Genomic DNA, 21,190 nt, shown 5'->3' with positions numbered 1-21,190 from the left:
AACCTTCATCGGCTTGCCATTATACATAAACATATAGGCACAAATACAATCACCAGTGAACGCATTAGAGCATAACTGAAAACCTCACAGTTTGATGGCAATTTGAACAGAGTTGTGGCTCAGGAGGTAGAGTTGGACGTCTACCAGTCACCAGGTTGGGGGATCGATTTCCCAGTGCTCCTGATGCATCCATCAGGAGTGTGTGAATGTTAGAAACTGCTTACGTATAAAAAAAAAATAGCACCTAAATGAATGTGAGTGGGTAAATAATTGTTTTTTTATCTACAAGCCTTAAGTAGAAAAGCAGTGCACTTGGTGTAATAGCAAACAGTCCACAAAGACAAACCTTGAAGATGAAGTGCCACAAACAGGGGCATTACTCATCCGGTTAGCATTGCTAGCCTAGCTGGTTCCCAGGTGCAGACAAAGAATGTGATAACCCCGAAGGGTCATGATCATTCGTAATAACTGATACTAATGCAGTTCTGGATCACAATTACAGCTAATAATGTCACTTTGAAGCCTCTAACAAAGGCAATCTGCTGCAGTAACTTCAATTTAACCGAACAGTCGCATAGACAGTAAGAGTGTTATGTATGTGTTGTTTGGACTCACTCTCAAGGCCTCTATGACCAGGTCTCGGGCTTCCAGCTCTCCCTCCATGATACTCAGCAGGGTGAGCAGCTCCGGTTTGCTCAGGTTATCCATGTTGAACTCACATTTCTGCAAAAAACACCATAGATAACACATGACAGTCAGAGACAATAGGATCAATTAAGGCTGCTTAATTGGTGCAAAGATCTGACTTATTTTGGTCAGTACTGAGATCATGATTACTAATCATTTTCAGATTTAAATAGGTTGAAAGTTTCATTTTCAAACCCTTCCCTTCATTGTACGGTCTTTTCCTAACAATATGACGCACCTTCAGGTAACTGTTGTGCTGTGATGCCACTATATAAATGAAATTTAATTCTAGCTTTTCTTTTCCTAACAATCACCCTTTACACTAGAGCTTTCTTCCCTTTTACCGTGGCCTTTCTGAATAGGGCTCTGTGATATGATCAAATATATTGGATGACAATATGGGGCGACCGTGGCTCAGGGGGTTGGGAAGCGCATCTGTAACCGGAGGGTCGCCGGCAAGACACTTTACCCTAATGCCTACTGGTGTTGGCCAGAGGGGCCGATGGCGCGATATGGCAGCCTTGCTTCTGTCAGTCTGCCCCAGGGCAGCTGTGGCTACAGTGAATGAATAGTGGAATTGTAAAGCACTTTGGGTGCCTTGAAAAGCGCTATATAAATGCAATCCATTATTATAATATCTTGACACACTGTTCACTGCAATATTTTTTCATTGCTTTAGATGACAGTTTGCAATAGTCACCACGGCACCACAGAAGGTCCAGCCAAAACTAAAGGGGGAGCTCATTCCTAAATGAGAGGCTACTTCTGAAGCAAGGACATGGTTCGGTTATGAAAAGTCTGATAGGCAGCAAAAAACAGAACTGTGCAAATTATCCAGCAAACAGGTCCCATAGACACTGACACAACAAACATCTTCTACCAACTATGCAAGACTCATGAAAGAGTATGGACAGAGTTTAAGAAGGAGAACCAAAAAAAAAGAGAAAAAAAAGTCAGGTGCTCAAAATAAACCTCCGACTCAAACGTTAGAACAGGTTTTTTCCCTGCAGCATGCCATATAATAAAGACTCACGAAGACAACAGCAGCAACTACATCTTATATCTCTAAATATTTGATTCTGTGCATTGGTCAAAACACTTGACTCAAGGTACACAACGCCAAGCTGAAAACACTTCACACAAGCCGAGTTGTCTTGTTTATAGTATGAGTGTTGTTTTTTACTCTACTGAGAAATCCACACGCAGCCTTGTGCTAACCGTTTGTTACCAGGACCCAAGTGGACTCTAGCGCAGTTGCGAAAGCGGAAAGTATTATCCCCACGTAATGGTGACCTTCGTTTGCTCTATCTCCAATGGCAAACGCATAGACCCAAATATTTTTTCGCCATAGCATTTTCTACATGTTTGTCCTCCAACTGTGCAATTGAGTTCTTTGCAGACAGATATGTTAATATCTGTAACACACTTTATTGGATTTCTCCTTTTCGTCCCCACTAGGTGCAGGTTTCTTACTACTGCATCTTTGTTTTGGTTATTAACATTAATACCAAATTCACTGTCTCTGGTAGTGTGACATAATCTCATTACAAATTGTTGCACTGTTTCCTTTGGTTCCTTCAAAGTCTGTAGAAAACTTGGTGTACAATGGCAATTTTAGTTTGTGGCACAAAGTAAACATTCAATGTAGTAACGGGCTCATCATAAAGTGCAGATGCTCCAGTGTTGGACAAGGTTGAGAATAGATCCTGCTCATCTCTATCAGCGTAATGAAGGGGTGGATCTTTGCGCCTCTATTTACAGTGGCTTGCAAAAGTATTCGGCCCCCTTGAACTTTTCCACATTTTGTCACATTACAGCCACAAACATGAATCAATTGTATTGGAATTCCACGTGAAAGACCAACACAAAGTGGTGCACACGTGAGAAGTGGAACGAAAATCATACATGATTCCAAACATTTTTTACAAATAAATAGCTGAAAAGTGGGGTGTGCGTAATTATTCAGCCCCCTGAGTCAATACTTTGTAGAACCACCTTTTGCTGCAATTACGGCTGCCAGTCTCTTAGGGTATGTCTCTACCAGCTTTGCACATCTAGCGACTGAAATTCTTGCCCCTTCTTTGGAAAACAGCTCAAGCTCAGTCAGATTAGATGGACAGCGTTTGTGAACAGCAGTTTTCAGATCTTGCCACAGATTCTGTCAAAATCTTTCTGCACGCCACTTTGGATGCCACCGTATGCAATTCCAGCTATAAAATTAACGTGTTTACAACCTGGGACAAGAAAAGTTTAGACCTTGATGGATATTTTACCTTTAGCAGCCAATGGCAGCGCCTTCTTTAGCCTATGTAACTAATGTTCTACTTGCTCCCAGTCTCCAACTGGTCTCATTAACCCTCTCGAGGCAGGTGTTGCCAATTTGCAACAGTTAAAAACTAACAACCTGATTACCCCACATACATATTTTATGAGGTTTTTTTACTCAGACGTGCCACTGCAGGACTTGGTTGTGCATTAGCAACAAAAAGTTAATTTGAGCCTGAGAGGGTTAAGTGCAGTTCTAAAGTCAGGCTAGCCATCCTATCTCCAAGCCATTAAGGTCTGATTACATTTGGGTAGGTCATTAAGCACCTATTTGGTCAGTAGTAACTGCAGGGCCAATGGGTGGAGATGGATGTAATTGTGAGCAAGCAGAGCACTTCATGCTTCCCTCAAGCCTTTTCCGGTCAACTTCTAAAATTGCTATGTACTGCCTCTGCCCTCTTTTTGAATTAGTCCCCTTGTTCTCTGATCTTCTTGCTTTGCCTGATGTTGAATCATGTTATTTATGCTACAAAGATAAAAGAAATATTTAAGAAAATCAGAACTTTATTTTTGGAGTTTACAAAATACAGTTATGTTCCAGCCTTTTATTTAGAGATTGATAATGCTGCTGAAGAGATCATTGTGCCAACAAAGTCCTTTTTAATCCTGATACATTTTGCTAATAGTAATTTCTTCCTCTGGGATTAACAAAGTACACTGATTGTGATTTTACTTGTGCTTCATCATGTGTGATGAACATCTGAAGTGAACTCCACAGAATATTGGGAGAATTAAGTCAGCACAGTGACCAAGATTGCCCTTCGTCACATGTAGCGCACAGCAGGAAATACTGATTAAGATGTGTTCTCAGTACAGTAAAAGAAAAACATTCATTTGGTTTTTGTGGGTTGCTTTGCTTGCACACGACTATAATCAGACTTCATATTAGGGAGCAACTGTGAGCTCTCACATGCAGCTCTGTTGACAGCAATGTTTGAGGCTTCAGTGCACAGGAAAACATTTTTAACATTGCATTGTTGCTTTTACTTTTACTTTACTCTCTGCTCACGTCCCCGAATAACCCAACAGATCTGACAGCATTTCAAAGCAAAGAGTCAAAATGTCTTGTTAAGAAACCTTTAAAGTCACTGTCTTCTTTTAAAGTCAAACCAATGTGAGAAAAATGAGCGGCATTTTTAGCCAGACAGCTAAATAAATACGATGATGTAACTTCCCAGGAAGAGGACAGACAGAAGAAATTCTAATTACCTTGTTGGCCTCTTTTAACCAACTGCTAAAAAGCACCACAACCAGTTGCAAAATATAGAAGCTTTTCACTAGACTATTTGTTCAGTGCAACTAACGAATGAGAATAGCAAGAGTGTTTCAGCTACATCAGACTGATTGCTGCCTGCTCTTTCTTGAGGTGTCAGTTGTCAGACGGCCATTTAAACCTGATTTAGTATCCTCCTTCAAAACCTCCGCCAACATTTCTTCATTTCATCAAAGTCTTGCACATGTCTACAGAGCACTCTCACAAGGAATATGACTGAACATCAGAATCAGAGATTTCTGTAACATACTACCTCTGTGTGTCTTCTAATGGCATTGTTATTAATAGAGAAAGTTCAAGCTCAAACAACTAACAAATGAGCTAATGTTGCCTTATAAAGGAACACTCTTGTCCTTGAAAGCTTTTAGATAGGCCCGTATTGGTGAGAAGAGGCTTTCTCTTCTCAGAACAAGAAGCTGAAAAGTAGTGTGTCAATCACATCACAGTTTAGTCAAAGCATGTTTTTATTCTGAAGACTGGAAATAAAAGCAGAAGAGATTCTATGGGATTGATTCGCATCCAGGCTTCCAATCAATCCTCAAGTTCCCCTTTCCCAGCAGTGTTTTCACCGCTCAAACAAATTGGATGAGTCAGGGGGCCTTGATGGATGTCCACCCTTAGCTGGTGTCCTCCTGTCACAAGACCTTGGGTTGTGGGTGGTGTGAGGTGAAAGCAGTAGAGTTAATGGGGGGGTTAGTCTGGCATCTGTGCACAGTGATCAGGTGAGGGAAGAAGCAAACTCTAATTTGTTCCATGAGCCGTGAGCCATGCACCAAGGGCATGAGCAGCCTTGCCAGCATTCATCGGCTTGTTCACTGTTAGCCCCAGTCCACTTAATAAGGCCTGTGTCATTTCACTTGGAGCCACATTTTTGTACTGTAATTTGAGTGAAATGCCCCGCTTAATAGGTTGTACAAATATAACGTTTAATCTTTTCTGATGACTTCTCCAACTTGTTTACATGGTCATTTGAACTCCCCCATATCAGAGCACAGCAAATTTGTTGTCAGGAAGAAGCTTCAGCAGCGACATTACAGCCACTCATGTTAATGGCACTCGTCCAACATGGCAGCATATCCCCCATAAACACCCCTGGCCACTCTTAGGCTGCTGTTACGCAACAATTCTGCCAGACAACAATGATAAGATTTAAAGATGAGGGACAATCTTGTCACAGTTAAAGGAATATTTTGCATATTTCTTTAATTAACAGCATTATCAGATTGTAACAAAACAAGTAATCAGACACTGATGCTGAAACCATACACTGTATGCAAAAGATGGTTATAACCATTGTGACATCACCTACTGGTTTCAGACTCCACATTTTGAAGCCTCAGCTTTGGCAACATGTTAGTTCTTTGGTACCGGAAGTTACCATATCATTAGCTAATGCTAGAAGGTGGCTTAGCAAGTTGTATCTATAAACTGCACCACAGCAAGGCACTGACAAACACATCTTAAATGGTCAGTGACACACAGCAAGCCATATTGATTTTCAGATAATTCCATTAAAATGTTTCAAAAGGCATAAATATAGTGAAGAAGTCCAGTTTAGTGACTCCAATTAGTAGTGGTGATTCTAAACACGCACCAACTGGCTATACCTGTGCTATAAACACGTTTTTACTTTTGTAAATTTGGACCTTTTCATATGCAAGTCTATGGGGATTGATTCGCTTTTGGAGTCAACCTCAAGTGACCTTTTGAGGAACTGAACATTCACGCTAGCTTCATTTTTCTGAAAGGATAACACATTATAAACTACCAGAATCTACAGTATTCTGAACATGGCAGCTGCAAAGATCTCCAATTAACAACCACACCTGCAGTACAGCATCTCCTCAACAGTGTTTGCTGATTACGAGGTGAAAGATACAGTTCCAAAACAGCAGTTAGCATTAAAGTCAACAAAAGCTGTCAGTCAGAAGGAAGCTAACAGGATTGGTGTTTGTTATTTGGTAAAGGAAATGCTACCAACATCAAGTCATTACATCATTTAAAGAAAGGTCTAAGTTAGAGCATCTGGACAACATCCACAAGGAATTGCAAAGGTGTATATCTGGTAACACAAAACTATTCTACAATGACACTTGACCGTCCTCTGTAGGCAATGTCGTACTTTTCAGTGACAATCCTGTAGAGTTACAAGTTTCTTTTAAAAGCAAAATTTCCTAGCACTGCCCAATTAAGTAGTTCACTCTGGGTTAATCCTGTTTGTTTATGTGCTCATGTTTTTTTATGAAACATTTAAAGAATTCAGTTTCTAGACATACTGTCTGATTCACTAACATCTATTAAATGGGTGGGAGGTGACAGGCAGAGTGCCTTTCACTGACCTCTAAAGCCTCTCTGAACCACCCTCACTTCAGAATCCTCACAAACGAGAAACTTCCCCCCGCTCAGGCCAACAACAGAGTCTGACAGGGGTAAGCAAAGAGCAAAGTGCTTTATTTAACCACTGCAGGCATGGTGTTGGTGTTGGTGGTGAGAAGGGGGGAGTGGGAGGCCATCAAGGCGGAAGCCCCCTGGAACCTGGAAAAGGGAGAGTGCACTGGTACTGAAGAGGTGAGGTGGCTGCCTGACTCCCATGTCTCCGCCGCACCTGTTCGCCTCAACGCTAAATGTAAAGCAGCTTCCAGGCAGTACTGAGCACGCTCAAGAGGGGGTGGGGGCTGGCTGACACAGTACTCCCAGCTATGCCAGCTGAGTCACTGAAATTAAGACCAATTTAGAAAGGTGTATGGTGAACGGGGCCAGCACCCCCTCCTCTTCCTTTTCACTGGCTCTGCCCTCCACTCACCCCCACAGCTCTTCTCCCACCATCTCCTCAACACCCACACTACCACCCACCCACCTCAGGGACTGTGGCTGCTGTTCTATTATTGCAACACCACACATTTCCACTAGCCTACCTCTTCAAACTCTCATCCAAAGAGGTATTTTTTTTTCTTCTAAACTTGCTGTATGTGTAACAAAGTTGAAACAAGGACAAACTAAAAAGAGTGTCACTGCTCATCCTGCCTCAGGGTTCCAGTCAATAACAGCAGTCAGACAGGTTATATCATGGAACAAGCAAAAGGACGGGAAGGTTTCATGGCCTACTGCCGGATGGGGCAACAGACCGATCCATTTGCACATAGGGGGTGCTGAGCTGCTGTGACCTGAGAAAGGGCACAGAGAAATCACAACTAGGTGCTTGTACACATGTGAAACCCAAAACCAGCTGGTGATAACAAAGGACTGCTTGAAGAAAAAAAAGAAAAAGAAAAAAAGCTTAAGCCTTGAGTCCTCAGGTCTGACAGTCTGAATCTATGGAAGCCTGTGAGGTCTCTAAGGACTGCCAATTTAAATAAACCACTTTCACACCACACTTAGCTCCACATGCCAAGTGTTCATCGTTTGCGGAAAAATTTAGACAAAATCAAGATGGAATGAAAAAGATTTCACCTCTAGCGGCGGAGCTTTGGGGGAGCAAACGACAGCTTTAATAAATCTATACTCAGTTTTAAGTCTCCTGCAGCCAGGCGAACAGCTCGCTCCAAGTCTCTACGCATTAACTCATTTACTGCAATGTAATACTGTATATCAACCTGTACAGCCACCGACGCTTTCTCTTCCATCAAGCACACGATTACATTACAACTGAGGGATGCCTGCCTTTAAAGCAGCCGCTAGAGGAGAACAAAAGAATTCACTGCTGGGGGGAAAACCAACACTGTTCTGGCTTTTACGGAGGCTACTGAGAGTAATTATGGGTTATTCATCAGCCCAAGCAGAGACGAAGCCCTTGTTTTTCCCCAGACATTGTCGCGAGGCTCGCGCTGGCCACCGCTGTTGCTTCACGAGCCCGTGCGAAAATAGATGCGCGCGACATTTCGCCCTCTTTCCTGGGTGCCTGATAAAGGAACACGCCGATAAAAACACACGTGTGGCTTTCGCTTTTTCCCAAAGCTTCCTACCGTGTCAACGCTGCCCAGCACGGTGGTTGCCAGTGTTTGTACCGGGGGAGGCTGCTCTCCGCTGGCTCCCTCCGACGCCATCTTCGTACTGTAGCGGTCTGCTGGAGTGAGGGCGCATCCGGCACTCATTAACTATTGCACTGCTGAACGCAAATCTCAGCACGCGCGGCCATGGAAGAGGAAAGACAAACGAGATTTGACAATCTGAAGTGAGGGGAAAAGATGACAAGTGTCCGTCGTTAAAAGCCTACAACTGAATGCGTGCGGGGTGCTGCAGCTGGGAGGGGGTGGGCAATGTGGGCGTGGACCGAGCTACGCGTAAAATCCAGATGAGAAGACCCGGTGCGCTCCCAACTGGAAAGGAGGTGCTTTCTGACAGGCTGATTGACAACAGCATTTGTTGACCACTGTAGCTATAAAATCAACAAATGAGTGCTTTTCAAACTTTGATCAGAAGCCTTTTGTAACTATAATAAACATTAAGATGTTAAAAATGTCTTTATTTAAAAATTGCCTTATTTCCAAGACATGCATTACAATGATATCACCTGACAGTCATAAAGAGCTGGGTGTTCATGTAACACCACAAACTAATGCAGTGAGTCAACAATCATTAAAGTACAGTAGTTTTTTTTTATTAGATTCTTTAATACAAAAATAGAATGTTGTATTAATAAATATAGTTTCATTAGTATGTAAATACATCTTTCATCAGCTAATGCATTCTCATTAACTTATAATTAATCCATTAAAAATACATAGAAGCGGTGCTAGTTTGTGGAAGCCCCCATGTTACCCTACGATCTTGAATATAGCGCTTGAGATGGACACTGGCTAAATACTGGCCAGATACGAGGCACACAGAGGCCACCATAGATGGAATTATGTACTTGAATTGGGAGGGGTAAGAAAACATATTCCAGCTGACTGAAAAATGTAATCTACTGAATCTATCTAGCAGTAAGGTTTTACACTCGGTACATTTAACTTAGAGTGCAAGTCCAAGTTAAAGGTTTTTCCATATTTTTGCAAATAAATAAAGTTTGACTGAAATATATCCAAAATTTAAAGGTTTAAAGTCAAGGTCACTGAAATCACAAAACGTACATTAAAAATTCTTATAGTTAGTCTACTTATGGTGTGCAGTCTTTATAAATAATCAACTTCACTTTGACATCATAATTTTCACTTAATGAAAAGCCTTCTCAATCTCATAACATCCAAACAGAATTTCAGGTTATTATATGCTGAAAGGCTACTGCTTAAGAGATTCACAGATCAGTGAAAGTCTCATTCTAATTTGTAATAACTCTACAGTGTTACACTATAGAAAAGCTTCATAAAGAAAAAACATGAATAAAACATAAACAGCTTTCAGTGAAATTATCATTATTAACAATTTGTATATGTATTTCAATAATGTAATTCATTCATTTCTTTACTTAAACCTAGCAATGATGTTGCCTTGATGCTTGCTCAATCATCCAGGTAAGGAAATCCCCAAAAAGTTGATTCTCTTCATCTGGTTGTAGCGTAACAGCAGTTTGAAACACAAAAATACAAATGTGGAAGCAGAGCAACTGAGGATCAAAGGTTTATCCTTTCTCAGCAATGTAAAGCCCCTATCATCCAACATCAGCATGGAGGAGAGGAAGACTCTCACATCACTTTGTAATGACAATAACATTAACATTAATGTCCTTCTGGCAGACAAGGGTGGGTGCACAGTTTAGCAAAACCAGAAAGACTATCATGAGAAAAATATTTCACTGCTCAGTGACAAAAATACTTATAAACCCCTGAAATGAGACCCATGTCCATCAGTTATTGGGACATTTAAAAGCTGATGTGTACCGTAAACCAGCGCATACAACTCAGTATCTAAGGTTTGACTCATCATCTACTAGAGCACAAACTGGATGTCATCAGGACACTACAACACAGAGCGAACACCATCCCCACAGTCTGAGCGGCCAAGAAGGCAGAAGAACGCCATATCAAGAAGGCCCTGAGTAAATCTGGTCATTCCAGGTGGACATTTGTCAAAGCTGGGAAGACACCTAAAGAAAGCTCCAGGCGATCATAGAGAGAAGAAGGACAACTGCTGCCTAAGTGAAAACCCTCAGCGATCAATTATGTGTCAGGAGTATCGGAACAGTTAGGACACATTTTTTCTAAACACTGAGTCTCTGTGGCTTTGAAACCCCAAAACCCACTCTGCCAAAAAAATGGTCCTCCCCAAGGATCAGGTCCCCTGACACAAAACAAAGTAATATAGTGTACGCTGTTAAGTGCCAGGAGGATTCCCTTGATTTATACATCGGGGAAACCAAACAACCTCTGTGACGTGGATGGCACAACACAGAGGAGTTAACCCTCTGTGTTGGCCAGTGGACACTCTTTCAATGATGAGGATGTACACATCCTGGACAGGGAGGAACGCTGGTTTGAGCGCGGCGTCAAGGAGGCCATTTATGTGAAAAAGGAAAGACCATCTCTGAATCAAGGAGGGGGCCTAAGGCCACAATGCTGTTATTGCAGCCATTCCCCAACTCTCTGTGAATGGTACTCATGGCAGTGACCATAGATTAATGGTTTTTGATCAGTGGTTGTTGATCAGTGGTCATGGCAATTTGCATATTAATGATCAAGAAACTGACCTCACAGTCCATTGTTCATCAGTGGTGCTAGTTTCAGTCAATGTGCAAAGGTAGTGTTTATAAGAGTGGGGAAACCTACAGTCAGCTGAGACTGAAGAAGTCACTTGGATGAGTGACGAAACATTTGTCCTGCTAAAAACGCTACGTTATACCAGTTGACAACTTTTACTGTCAGTGTAAATGGAGAACTAATGGAAAGAACTCTAGTACAACTACTTAAAAATTGTACTTTAGCACAGTGCACTCCTTCATTAAATTAGTACAGTGACTCTTCATCCGTCCTCTTCTGCCCTTTACAAACCATCAAAACCTCACATGCTCATTCGTTCCTGCGAATACTTGCATGACAAGTGGTTTGCAGCACTGAACAAGCTTTTAGTTGTTTTTTCTTAAGTAAACTGCACTTTTAATGACTTCTTGCTCAAGACTTAAAAAGCACCCATATTTAGCACACTACACACAAATAAGTGCCAATGTACATTTGACAAATGTTTCAATAGCTGAATGTAGCTGCAAACTTGAGCAAAAAAAACCTACAAAAATGAGCCTTAAACAGACAATCAGGCTTGTATTCAATAGCCACGAGAATACACACCAACAACAGCCAAAAAGCAAAGAATTTCAAATTATAAGCCCCACTGTTAATCTTACACAAGTTGATGCTCGGAGTTCAAATCTCTCAGTTCTGATTCTGTTTATCCCAGAAAAACAGAGGATAGAGGATGGGGCTCTCCCAGCTCCCAGATGTGGCGTTTAGGATTAACTGATGCTGATCCAGCCTGGACTTCTGGAATGATGTTATTAAATCTCCATTTAGGTCACATGTTGCATGATTGACGTTTCCTGCTTTCATTGAGGGCTTGACTGTGTGTTGATTAATGAGGTATATTTTGGTTTCACCAGAAGTGTGATAATGTGCTTAATTTGCAAGTAGTTTTAAGGAAAATCTGGGAATTGTTAAATGTTGAAAAATAATTCAATTCAGTTGCAAAACTATGGAAAGAGAGCCAAATTTCAATAACTACAGATGATTAAATAAAGCAGTGACATATAAACACACAGAGTGGAAGGAGATGAGAGAAGAAGAAATACTTACATCGAACCCTGTGGTAAGCTGTGACTAACTTTTGTGTGTGAAGGAGACTCCCCATTTACACAATGGATGGGATCATTTCTATCAGATAGATATGATTCAAACAACTGCAGTGCAGTTTCTTTATTACCAATGTTTTTTTCTAATCTCTGCCGCAAAATATTGTGGTGAGTGACATTGAGTGCTGCACATAACATGTCGGTCTAGCAGGATCTGTCCACTGTAGGGGACATAAGATCATTTGGAACTTTTACTGGTGCTGTTTCTGGGCTGTTGCACTCTAAACCGTTTCCTCTATTCCTTCGCAAAGGAATAGAGGAAACAATAAAGGAATTAAAGAAACAATAAAGGAATTCGAGAATTCCTGAAATAAAATGAAAGTTAAGAATTGGTTTATAAGACAAATCGATCAATTATTGACTTTTTTTAAGTAGTGATTTGATTACTGCTACCTTAAAAGCCTTTGTGTAGGCTGTTAATAAACATAGATTCCTGATATTTAAAGTCGAAGCATAAAACTTCTTTAAGCAATCTTTTAGAAATGGGAGAAATGTCAACAGTTCACCTCAGAACTTTAAAAATCAGATTCATTCAACTATGATTTAATTTTTTTCTTTGATCTGACACGCCTACAATTTACACCACACGTTTCCCACTTTTCTGTTATCCTCAGGGAAATTTACACATAAAATTCTCCCTTTCCTGCTGAGATTTTTTTCCTCTTTTTCTTACTCTATCTTGATATGTCAAATGCCAAACTCGTGTTTCACTCTGATGTAGAGCAGCACACATGGAGCTCTCATGACTACTCTGGAGATGTTATTGAAAGTTAATTGTGACCATTTAAAGAAATGGTTACATTTAAACCATGGTTCCATGTGCTGTGGATTCAAAGTATGCTCTTCTCCATACCTTGGATTTAATATGTGGTTATTTGAATTACTGATGCTTTCCCATCAACTCAAAGCAGTCTGACAATTCTCCTTAGGCTATGATCACTGGCATTAGATATCAGGGGAGAATGGCTGAGTCCCAGTGAGTGTAGACAACTGACATAACTTGAAAAACATTAAAGGAATGTGAAGATTTTGCTTGTTTCCATAGATTACATATCTGTTGCAACATCACCTGTTACTTTGTGGACTCCGGATTGTGAAGCCTTGATTTTAGATTTATGGCTGGTGCCATGTTGGCTTTTTTGGAGCCAGAAGCAAGTGCATTTGGAAATGTGTAGGGTCCAATTTGCTAATCATATAAAAGAGAAGAGAAACAAAACCTAGTTGACCAGTGTATTATACTGAAAAAACCAATGTATAACTACTTTTTTGGTCATTTTTAACATCGAGCAACAGTACCTTAATGTGAAGTACTGCATGTTATCTGTTAAGTTACATGTTAATAAAATAAAGATAATACATTTAACATTTAGTAACATTTAGTATTTCTGGCACTGACTATCTAAGCCAGCAAAATTTAAATGTCTGGTTTACTAGTTGCCAGCATAACAGTCTATAGATCCATTTTGAACACTGATTTCCATGATAGCATTATGGTTGCATTAATGTAGTGTAAGCTCAGAGCCAAAAGATCATGGGCATCCAGTACTGATTTTTAGCCTTGTCCCCGAAGACATTTTTCCACATTCTCAGAAACTTATAATGACATTATGTACTGCAGATGATGAGATATTCAAGGCCAAATTTATCCTTGAATTGTTCCACAAATATGCAGAAACTTTGTCTCCATAAGATTTTTCTTTTGTATTGAATAATGTTTCTGACCTGCTGCCAATTAACCAAATTAGTTACAAAATATCCCTCCAGCTGTAAGTACCATTTATTTATCGAAATTTTATCCTAACTTTTTTGAGACGTGTTGCCATCAAATTCAGCATGATATATTTTTCGTGAAAATATTAAAATGGCTTTGTTAATCATTTTATGTTTTCTATGTTCTATTGCGAATAAAATATATGTTTATACGATTTGGAAAACATTGCATTCTGTTTTTTATTTATATTTTACACAACGTCCTGACCTTTTTGGAATTGGGGTTGTAGAATTCGAAGAAATAGAAGACGTAGAAATAGCAGTGGAGGAATCTTATTATATTTTGGAGTATCAAGCAATTGGCAGCTCACTCAAAGAAAACCTGCAAAGAACATGGAGAAAAAAGCTCAGCAGAAGAGTTCAACCCCAAAACTTTTTGTTGTGAGGGAATAGCATTAACCATTGTACTACTTTGCCTCCACTGAAACAGAATGAAACTTTAATTACAGACTGTAAAACCTTGAAATGGGAGCATAAAATAATACTTATTTTATAACATCAGTTCCCGGTATCATAGTATGAATGTATACCTTTTTGTATCTCAGAAAGGTAACACAGTTATCTTTAGGTCCAGTAACTGGCTCTAGGCACCACAGTTGTGTGGACTGTACCTATAGGGACAGAAATTGACCCATATTCCTAAAAATAAGTAATATGTGTGTGTTTTTCTCCTGGTAATAATTAATTCCTACCTTTTTTATTTATCTATTTAGTTTAAATTTCACTCACATAGTTCCAAGTACTTTAAGTGCTGCTATTCAGGACCCTGCATGTGCAAGGTCATGTGCAGACTTTATCATCTACAAGCAGCTGAAGGCAGCTCAGTTAGTTTGCTCACTATATCTAACAGAACACTGACTCAGTGCCAGCTTGGTCTAATTATATTTTCTGTAATTGGCCTGACTGGAGCGTAGAAGGGAGGCCTGCACCATCACGGGGGAAGTCACTGATATGAGGTATGAAGTATATGGATAACATTGCCTCCAGTTCAGCCTCTGTAATGATGTTAGGACCTGAATAACATCAGTAGCATATGAAAACATGTGAATACTAATGCATGAAAGTCTCTTCAATGTGAGGAGCATGCAAGTCAACAAAGTACAAATTTTTACATGTGAGTAGAAAGAGGGTGGAGTAACATTTAGTCCTATTTTAGGGGCTATTTTTATTTCAAATAGTTGCCTTGGCTGCCTGATTATAATTCACATTTAATGTGAGTACAGTGTCATATTATAGGTTAACTGAGTACATTTTTTAGCCTCAGCCGTACATGATCATTTGTAAATGTATTGTGTATTTACTGGAAAACTACCTAGTAATGGGGAAGAGGCTGTGTTTCAATGCTTCTTCTGTGCTGGATGTGGCAGCAGCCTCATTACTTACGTGTCAATTTGACCCATAAACAAGGTCCAAGGGTTCTATTACAGGAAGGGAGATCATGGATGAGAAGACAGTGCAGCAGCCTTGAGCGTAAATGATGATCATCAGAATCCCTGCGGGAATACATGGCTCATATTAACTTGCTTATTGTTGGGGCACACAGTAAGTACAATGACTCCCTTTTTGTTGATGATAGAGTAATGGACTTACAGGCCAGGCCATCACCGGAGCCTGTGTGCTCTGAGGCATTGGTCGGCCAGCAGGGAGACAGGAAAGAAAACAAGAAGACGGGATACAACGAGCCCTGGATCCCATATCCTGGCCATCGCTTCAAACAGGAGGACATGGAAGGTTTAGATAGTGACTCTACAGTCTGCGAGAGGAAATGGAAGGAGGAGGAGGTGGGCATGAAGCTCTGGGATCTAGGCCACATCTCTGTCTGATTGTCCCTGAGGGGCTGCCAGTAGCTGAACCAGACCTCTGTTCAGTCACCATTCTGGCTGAACTGTTTTTCTTCTCTCTCTGAGCTCCAGTCTCTCCATTCACCTTGCATCTTCCCTTCATTTTCTCCCTCACACTGTCTCCCTCTGTTTAATCTCTAGCCCATGGCTCATGAGTGGATGGAGCAGGTGCTTGTACTAAATAGTGAAAGGCTCTATTCTCTGTGGGTTTTTTCCTCCAATTTTATTTTAAAGACTCACTCAGCAAAACTAGCCAGAGAGGAAAGGTATAAATGAATTTAAATCTGAAGGAGAAGAGTGTCCTTGTAAGGGTAATATCCTTAAAGGCCTCTTTCACTAAAAATGGATGAACTTGTGCTCTGATGTTTGTTCGTCATTGTCTACAATGAGCTATTTCGTACAATAAAACTGACGAGGACTGTAACTAAAAGGGTAAAATGATGATAAAACATGGGAGCGGGTGCAGGAGCATCAGTAGCTACAGAAGTTTAAAACAGTTGCAACACTGGTTATGAGGTACCTGAAGCTCTATGGCCAATAATGACAGATAAAGATGATAAGATGAAATTTAAACGTCTTTTTGGGCATTAGCTTTACCCATATAGAATATATATATACAAATCTTATAACGTTTGTATCTGTCTTGTGTGAAACTTGTACGAAAAGCATACAAGAGTGAAAACAGATATAAGATTGCTTGAAGAATCATATAAATGAAACTTGTATGTTCATGAGAAAATCATATAAGCCTTATATGATTCACTATATGAAGGAGGGCACATCAGATGCAAGTTTTTTCTATTTCTTTTCCATATGGGTAGAATGACCACAGTACGTGCACAGGGGTAAGAAGGCTGATAGGAGTGTGGATTTAGCATTGGTTCAATGATTTGTACCCTCCCCAAATACTATAGATAAACAGGAGAAGACTTTTCACGCTGTAACAGTTACACTAGAAATAGATGGATTTTCATTCAGCAAAGCAACTTTGGATGATTTTAATAAAATCATTCCAGCAAAGACAAACTGCAAAGAAGGTCTGTGATGAATGGCCGAGAATATCTTCACATATATGTAACAGATTGGTTTGAGTACTCTCCTTAATATGATGACCGCTGAAACCGAATCCAACTTAAAAAACACTACAATGATTATAAGACGATTTAAAATTTTGAAAAATGTAACATTATATTTGTATCACATCTGTGTACTCTGTGTTCAATGGAGACTTATGTCAGATTTATCTGATAAATAAGTTACCATGTTACACTAGAAACATATGAATGTGTTTTGTGATAGCTTCTTTGGTGCTATCATGTAAATGTGTAAAACCACAAATATACTGGATCACATTTTGTCTTTAATAATTAACACCACAAGATCAGATTATGATAAATAAAACTTAAAAAAAGTAAAACCTCAAAATCTAAGAGTAAAAACAATAATTTGTGTAATTCGTTTTTTCTATTTGGTGAAATTCAGGCCGTTTCCTGCACCTAATGCACATTGGAAACATTGGAATTAATATTGCATATATTACGCTATATGAGGTTTTCAATCCTTATAAAGGTGCAGTTACTCTGAGGACCAAAAAATAGACCTAAGGAGTACCTTTGTGGAGATCTAGATGTACTGACACACTATGTAGCGCTGCAGCTACATACATATGTGAAAGACTCACATAACGATATTTGCATGCATAGCTTATAATATTCAAACACAGACATTTCGTCTTACTCACTTTATATCTTTTCAGTGTTCAATATTTGGGCTGAAATCTATGACTGATCTATATTTTTATTTTATCGTTACAGTTGTCAGCAGTAAAGAATTTAAATCCAAGTTTTCCAACTTGAGTGTGATAAAGAGTTATAGCTAATGTTAAGATGTCCTGTTATTAGACATCGTAAGTACTATGGTTAAATGTAAAAAAAATAAATAAAAGGGCAACACTGGTAAATGCGCAATTTTTGCAGTAGAGACATGTAAATAAATATCATGCAGAACTGCCAACAGGACCATCTTACTTAATATATTTTTCTTTGTATTTTTTGCATTGAGATCATGGCAGAAACATTTTTTGCCTTCGCAGCAAGTATATTTATTGTTTACATTGTTTACATATTCAGATGCAAAAAAGAGATTAAACTGAGACTCTAACAAATTCCTCAATGTGAGAATGTGTCGCCCTCTGCTGGAGTATAAATAGGTTTCAGTGTATTTTCAGCCATACATATCACACAAGCGCCTCTAAACTCTAATAAATTATGATATCATAATTAGAAAGTGTCGCCCTCTTTCTGATTCCACTCAAAGTATCAAGAAATTGTTTTTTCTTCTTCCTTTTAATTTTTAAAATTCTTTGTGCAACAGCTTACAATCATTCAGCCACACACCCTGCTCAGTGGCCTTTCCCACTGTTTGGGGAACAGGGTCATAAAAGAAAGCAGCATAGCTGCCTCAGAGAAGGAAGTTGACAGATTTTTATTTATTTATTTATTTTAGCTTTTAAGTCTTTGAGCTTTCTGTGAGGTGTTTTGAACTCCAGTTTCTCCCATAGTCCGAAGACATATACCTCAATTGGAAATACAAAACAGGTACCTTAGAAAAGCATAAAATGATCTTTAGAGTTGTTTCACTGAATTTGTGATTTCTAATTAAATGTGATAATCAATACACCCATCCATCCACCCATTAGCTTCCACTTATCCTTTTCAGGGTCGTGGGGGGGCACTGGACCCTATCCCAGCTGGCATAGGGCGAGAGGCGGGGTACACCCTGGACAGGTCGCCAGTCTGTCGCAGGGCCAACACACAGAGACAGACAACCATTCGCACTCACATTCACTCCCGCATTCACACCTATGGGCAATTTGGATTAATCAATTAACCTATACCCACAAACTGCGTGTCAATACCTTACTGGAAAATTGACACAAATTTGGGTTCTAAGATGATGAAGATTTTAAGGGGAGTGACAAAAAAAGGAAATGCAATGTACAGGAGACAGACTATCAAAATAAGACAGGTAGAAACCTAACTCAGAAATACCTACGACAGTCACAAAGATTTGATAGCAAACATGCTAAGAAGGCCAGACTAATTAAAACCAGAACACGAGTGAACTCCAAACAGAATAATGAATCTAACAGAACTCAGAATGTGAGAGTCATTATTGAAACAATAACCAAAGTCGACTATAGTCATTGAGACTTGGACCTAGGTAGTGTATGCTTTGAGGACACACACACTGGGTTGAAGTTGAGGGTAACCCTGAACATGTTATGGGACATTATTCAGACCCTTGTTCTAAAGTAATTGGGGTTATTTTTGTGTCCACTAATATCCCAAAGATGCTTTTTGTCATTATTTTGGGTTTAAGGAGTCACCTTTTAGATAGATTTGATTTTAATTTCTTACTTGCTATACAATTAGGGTGCAATGTCATGATGCCAGCTTTGATTGGCAGCTGCTGCTACTGAGAAACTTGTGCATCTCTGTTCATGAACTGCAGATAGAGTCATGCATAATTTTTCCACTGAAGGATTTTTCAGCACTGGCTTATTATACATATTTTTTTAATTTATTTTTTATTGAGCGTTTGTTACAAATATTCAGATTAAAAAGCTATTTGAATTATTCTTAGTGACATATTGTTCACAAAGAAACATCAACAACTTCAAGGTAAAATATTATAATGGACAATCGGTTAGGATGTAAAGCTTTGTGTTTTTCTAAAAAACAAAAAAACAACAACAAATGAACAAACAAAACGCCACACTCGTCTTAAATCAGTATTTTCCAGGTTTTGAAATGTCTTTGAAATGCAGTTTTAGTGCTGTCCTTTGTCCCACACCGCTCTGCCACCTCGCTGTAAATCCTAAGCTGCCTTGTTAAGGCATAGAAAAAGCCAGTTTTATTTCAAAATTGTCCCAAATGTCTCCGTCACTGAAAATTATGGGTTTAACTTTAAAACTGAACATCAAATGTCATTTTAAACCAACGAAAGTCTTTAGAGAAGAACTAGAGTTAATCTCAGGCAAAAAACAAACGCTATCAGCTCACACTTACACCACATGTGCTGAATAAGTTAGGTCAGTGATTCTCTGCAGCTCCGTAAACAGTTCCTGTGAATGATATGAGGTATAAACACACCTGCAACAAGCGATAAGATTGCTTTACCTTGAACCAACGTGCTTGTTCCCAAAGGAAGCAGCAGATGGGTTTAGCTTTCTCTGAGGTTAGTGTCACCATTTAAAAAGTAAAATTGTCCATAAACCAGTTTACCTATGAATGGTCAAATTAACCAGTGGCTGCTTTTTGCATTTACCTGTTATCCCTGTAATATTCATTTATGTCCTGTTTGTCATTCAGATGAATTATTTGCTAACAGACCAGGCAGCTTAAATGCTGCTTAATGTTTCTTTAAGTCAAAGGGGGAAAAGGTGTTATTGTCAGATATAGATTTTACTATATTTGTCTGTGTCGGAAAACATTTCATTTCATTTTTCTGGTTTTTTTTTTTGTACCTTTCATAGTTTTATTTTGATAGTTTTTAGTGCCATTATGTTATACTGATCAGGAAACATGTGAAGTTTCACAGGAGAGAAAACCTATATGCAGAAAATGGTCTAAAGAAAAAAAGCTGAACCTTTAATGGTTTATAAAAATAACAGAGATACAAATGGTCTAAAGTACTAGAAAAAAAAAAGAACCGGAATCCAGGCAAGATACAAAAGTCATGACAGAGCCAACAGTGACATGAAGTCCAACAAGTACAAGTACCTCGGGCTGTGGGTGGACAATAAACTGGACTGGTCATGCAACACAGAGCACCTGTATAAAAAAGCCCAAAGCCGACTGTACTTCCTCAGGAGGCTGAGGTCTTTTAACATCTGCAGGAAGCTCCTGAGGATGTTTTACCAGTCAGTGGTTGCTGGAGTACTTTTCTATGCTGTGGTGTGCTGGGGGAGCAGCACAGCAAAGAAGGACTCATCCAGGCTGGAGAAACTGATCAGGAAGGCTGGCTCTGTGGTCAGCATGAAGCTGGACACTCTGGTGACAGTGGCAGAGAAAAGGACATTAAAGAAACTGATGGACATTATGAACAATGCCAGGCATCCTCTGCACACGGCCATTAACAACCAGAAGAGTCTGTTCAGTGACAGGTTGCTTCTCCCCAAGACAAGAACTAAAAGACTTCAAAACTCCTTTGTCCCACACGCCATCAGACTGTTTAACTCCTCTCTGGAGGGGAGAGGGAGGGGAAACAGGAGGACAAAGGAGGGGGCAACAACTAAGCTGTAGTGTCTCTTCACCTCACTGTACAATACCTTTTGTGCAATACTTTTGTAAATAGTCAACAGTGCAATAGACCTCAATACTTGAAATGTGCAATTCACTTGTATTTTTATTTTTTATTCCTATTTATTTTATTTATCCCCTTCATATATTTTATTTATATTGTCTCTGTATTTATATATATGTGTGTGTGTGTGTGTGTGTATATATATATATACTA

General features: G+C 39.5%; 1 protein-coding gene across 1 annotated transcript in view; it reads right to left on the bottom strand.

Moving 5' to 3' along the window:
* Positions 1-8,578, bottom strand: part of cttnbp2 (cortactin binding protein 2) — a 92,082-nt gene extending 83,504 nt beyond the window's left edge. The window contains exons 1-2 of the mRNA XM_082538119.1: positions 8,248-8,578; positions 616-723 (exon numbers count right to left, since the gene is read on the bottom strand). Coding sequence (XP_082394245.1) covers positions 616-723; positions 8,248-8,376 — 237 coding nt within the window. The 5' untranslated portion in view covers positions 8,377-8,578. The remainder of the gene's footprint in view (positions 1-615; positions 724-8,247) is intronic.
* Positions 8,579-21,190: the final 12,612 nt, after the last annotated feature.

This window comes from Aulonocara stuartgranti, assembly GCF_965226115.1.
Source record: "Aulonocara stuartgranti genome assembly, chromosome: 7".
NCBI classification, from domain to species: domain Eukaryota; kingdom Metazoa; phylum Chordata; class Actinopteri; order Cichliformes; family Cichlidae; genus Aulonocara; species Aulonocara stuartgranti.
This window is presented reverse-complemented; position numbering and strand designations above follow the sequence as displayed.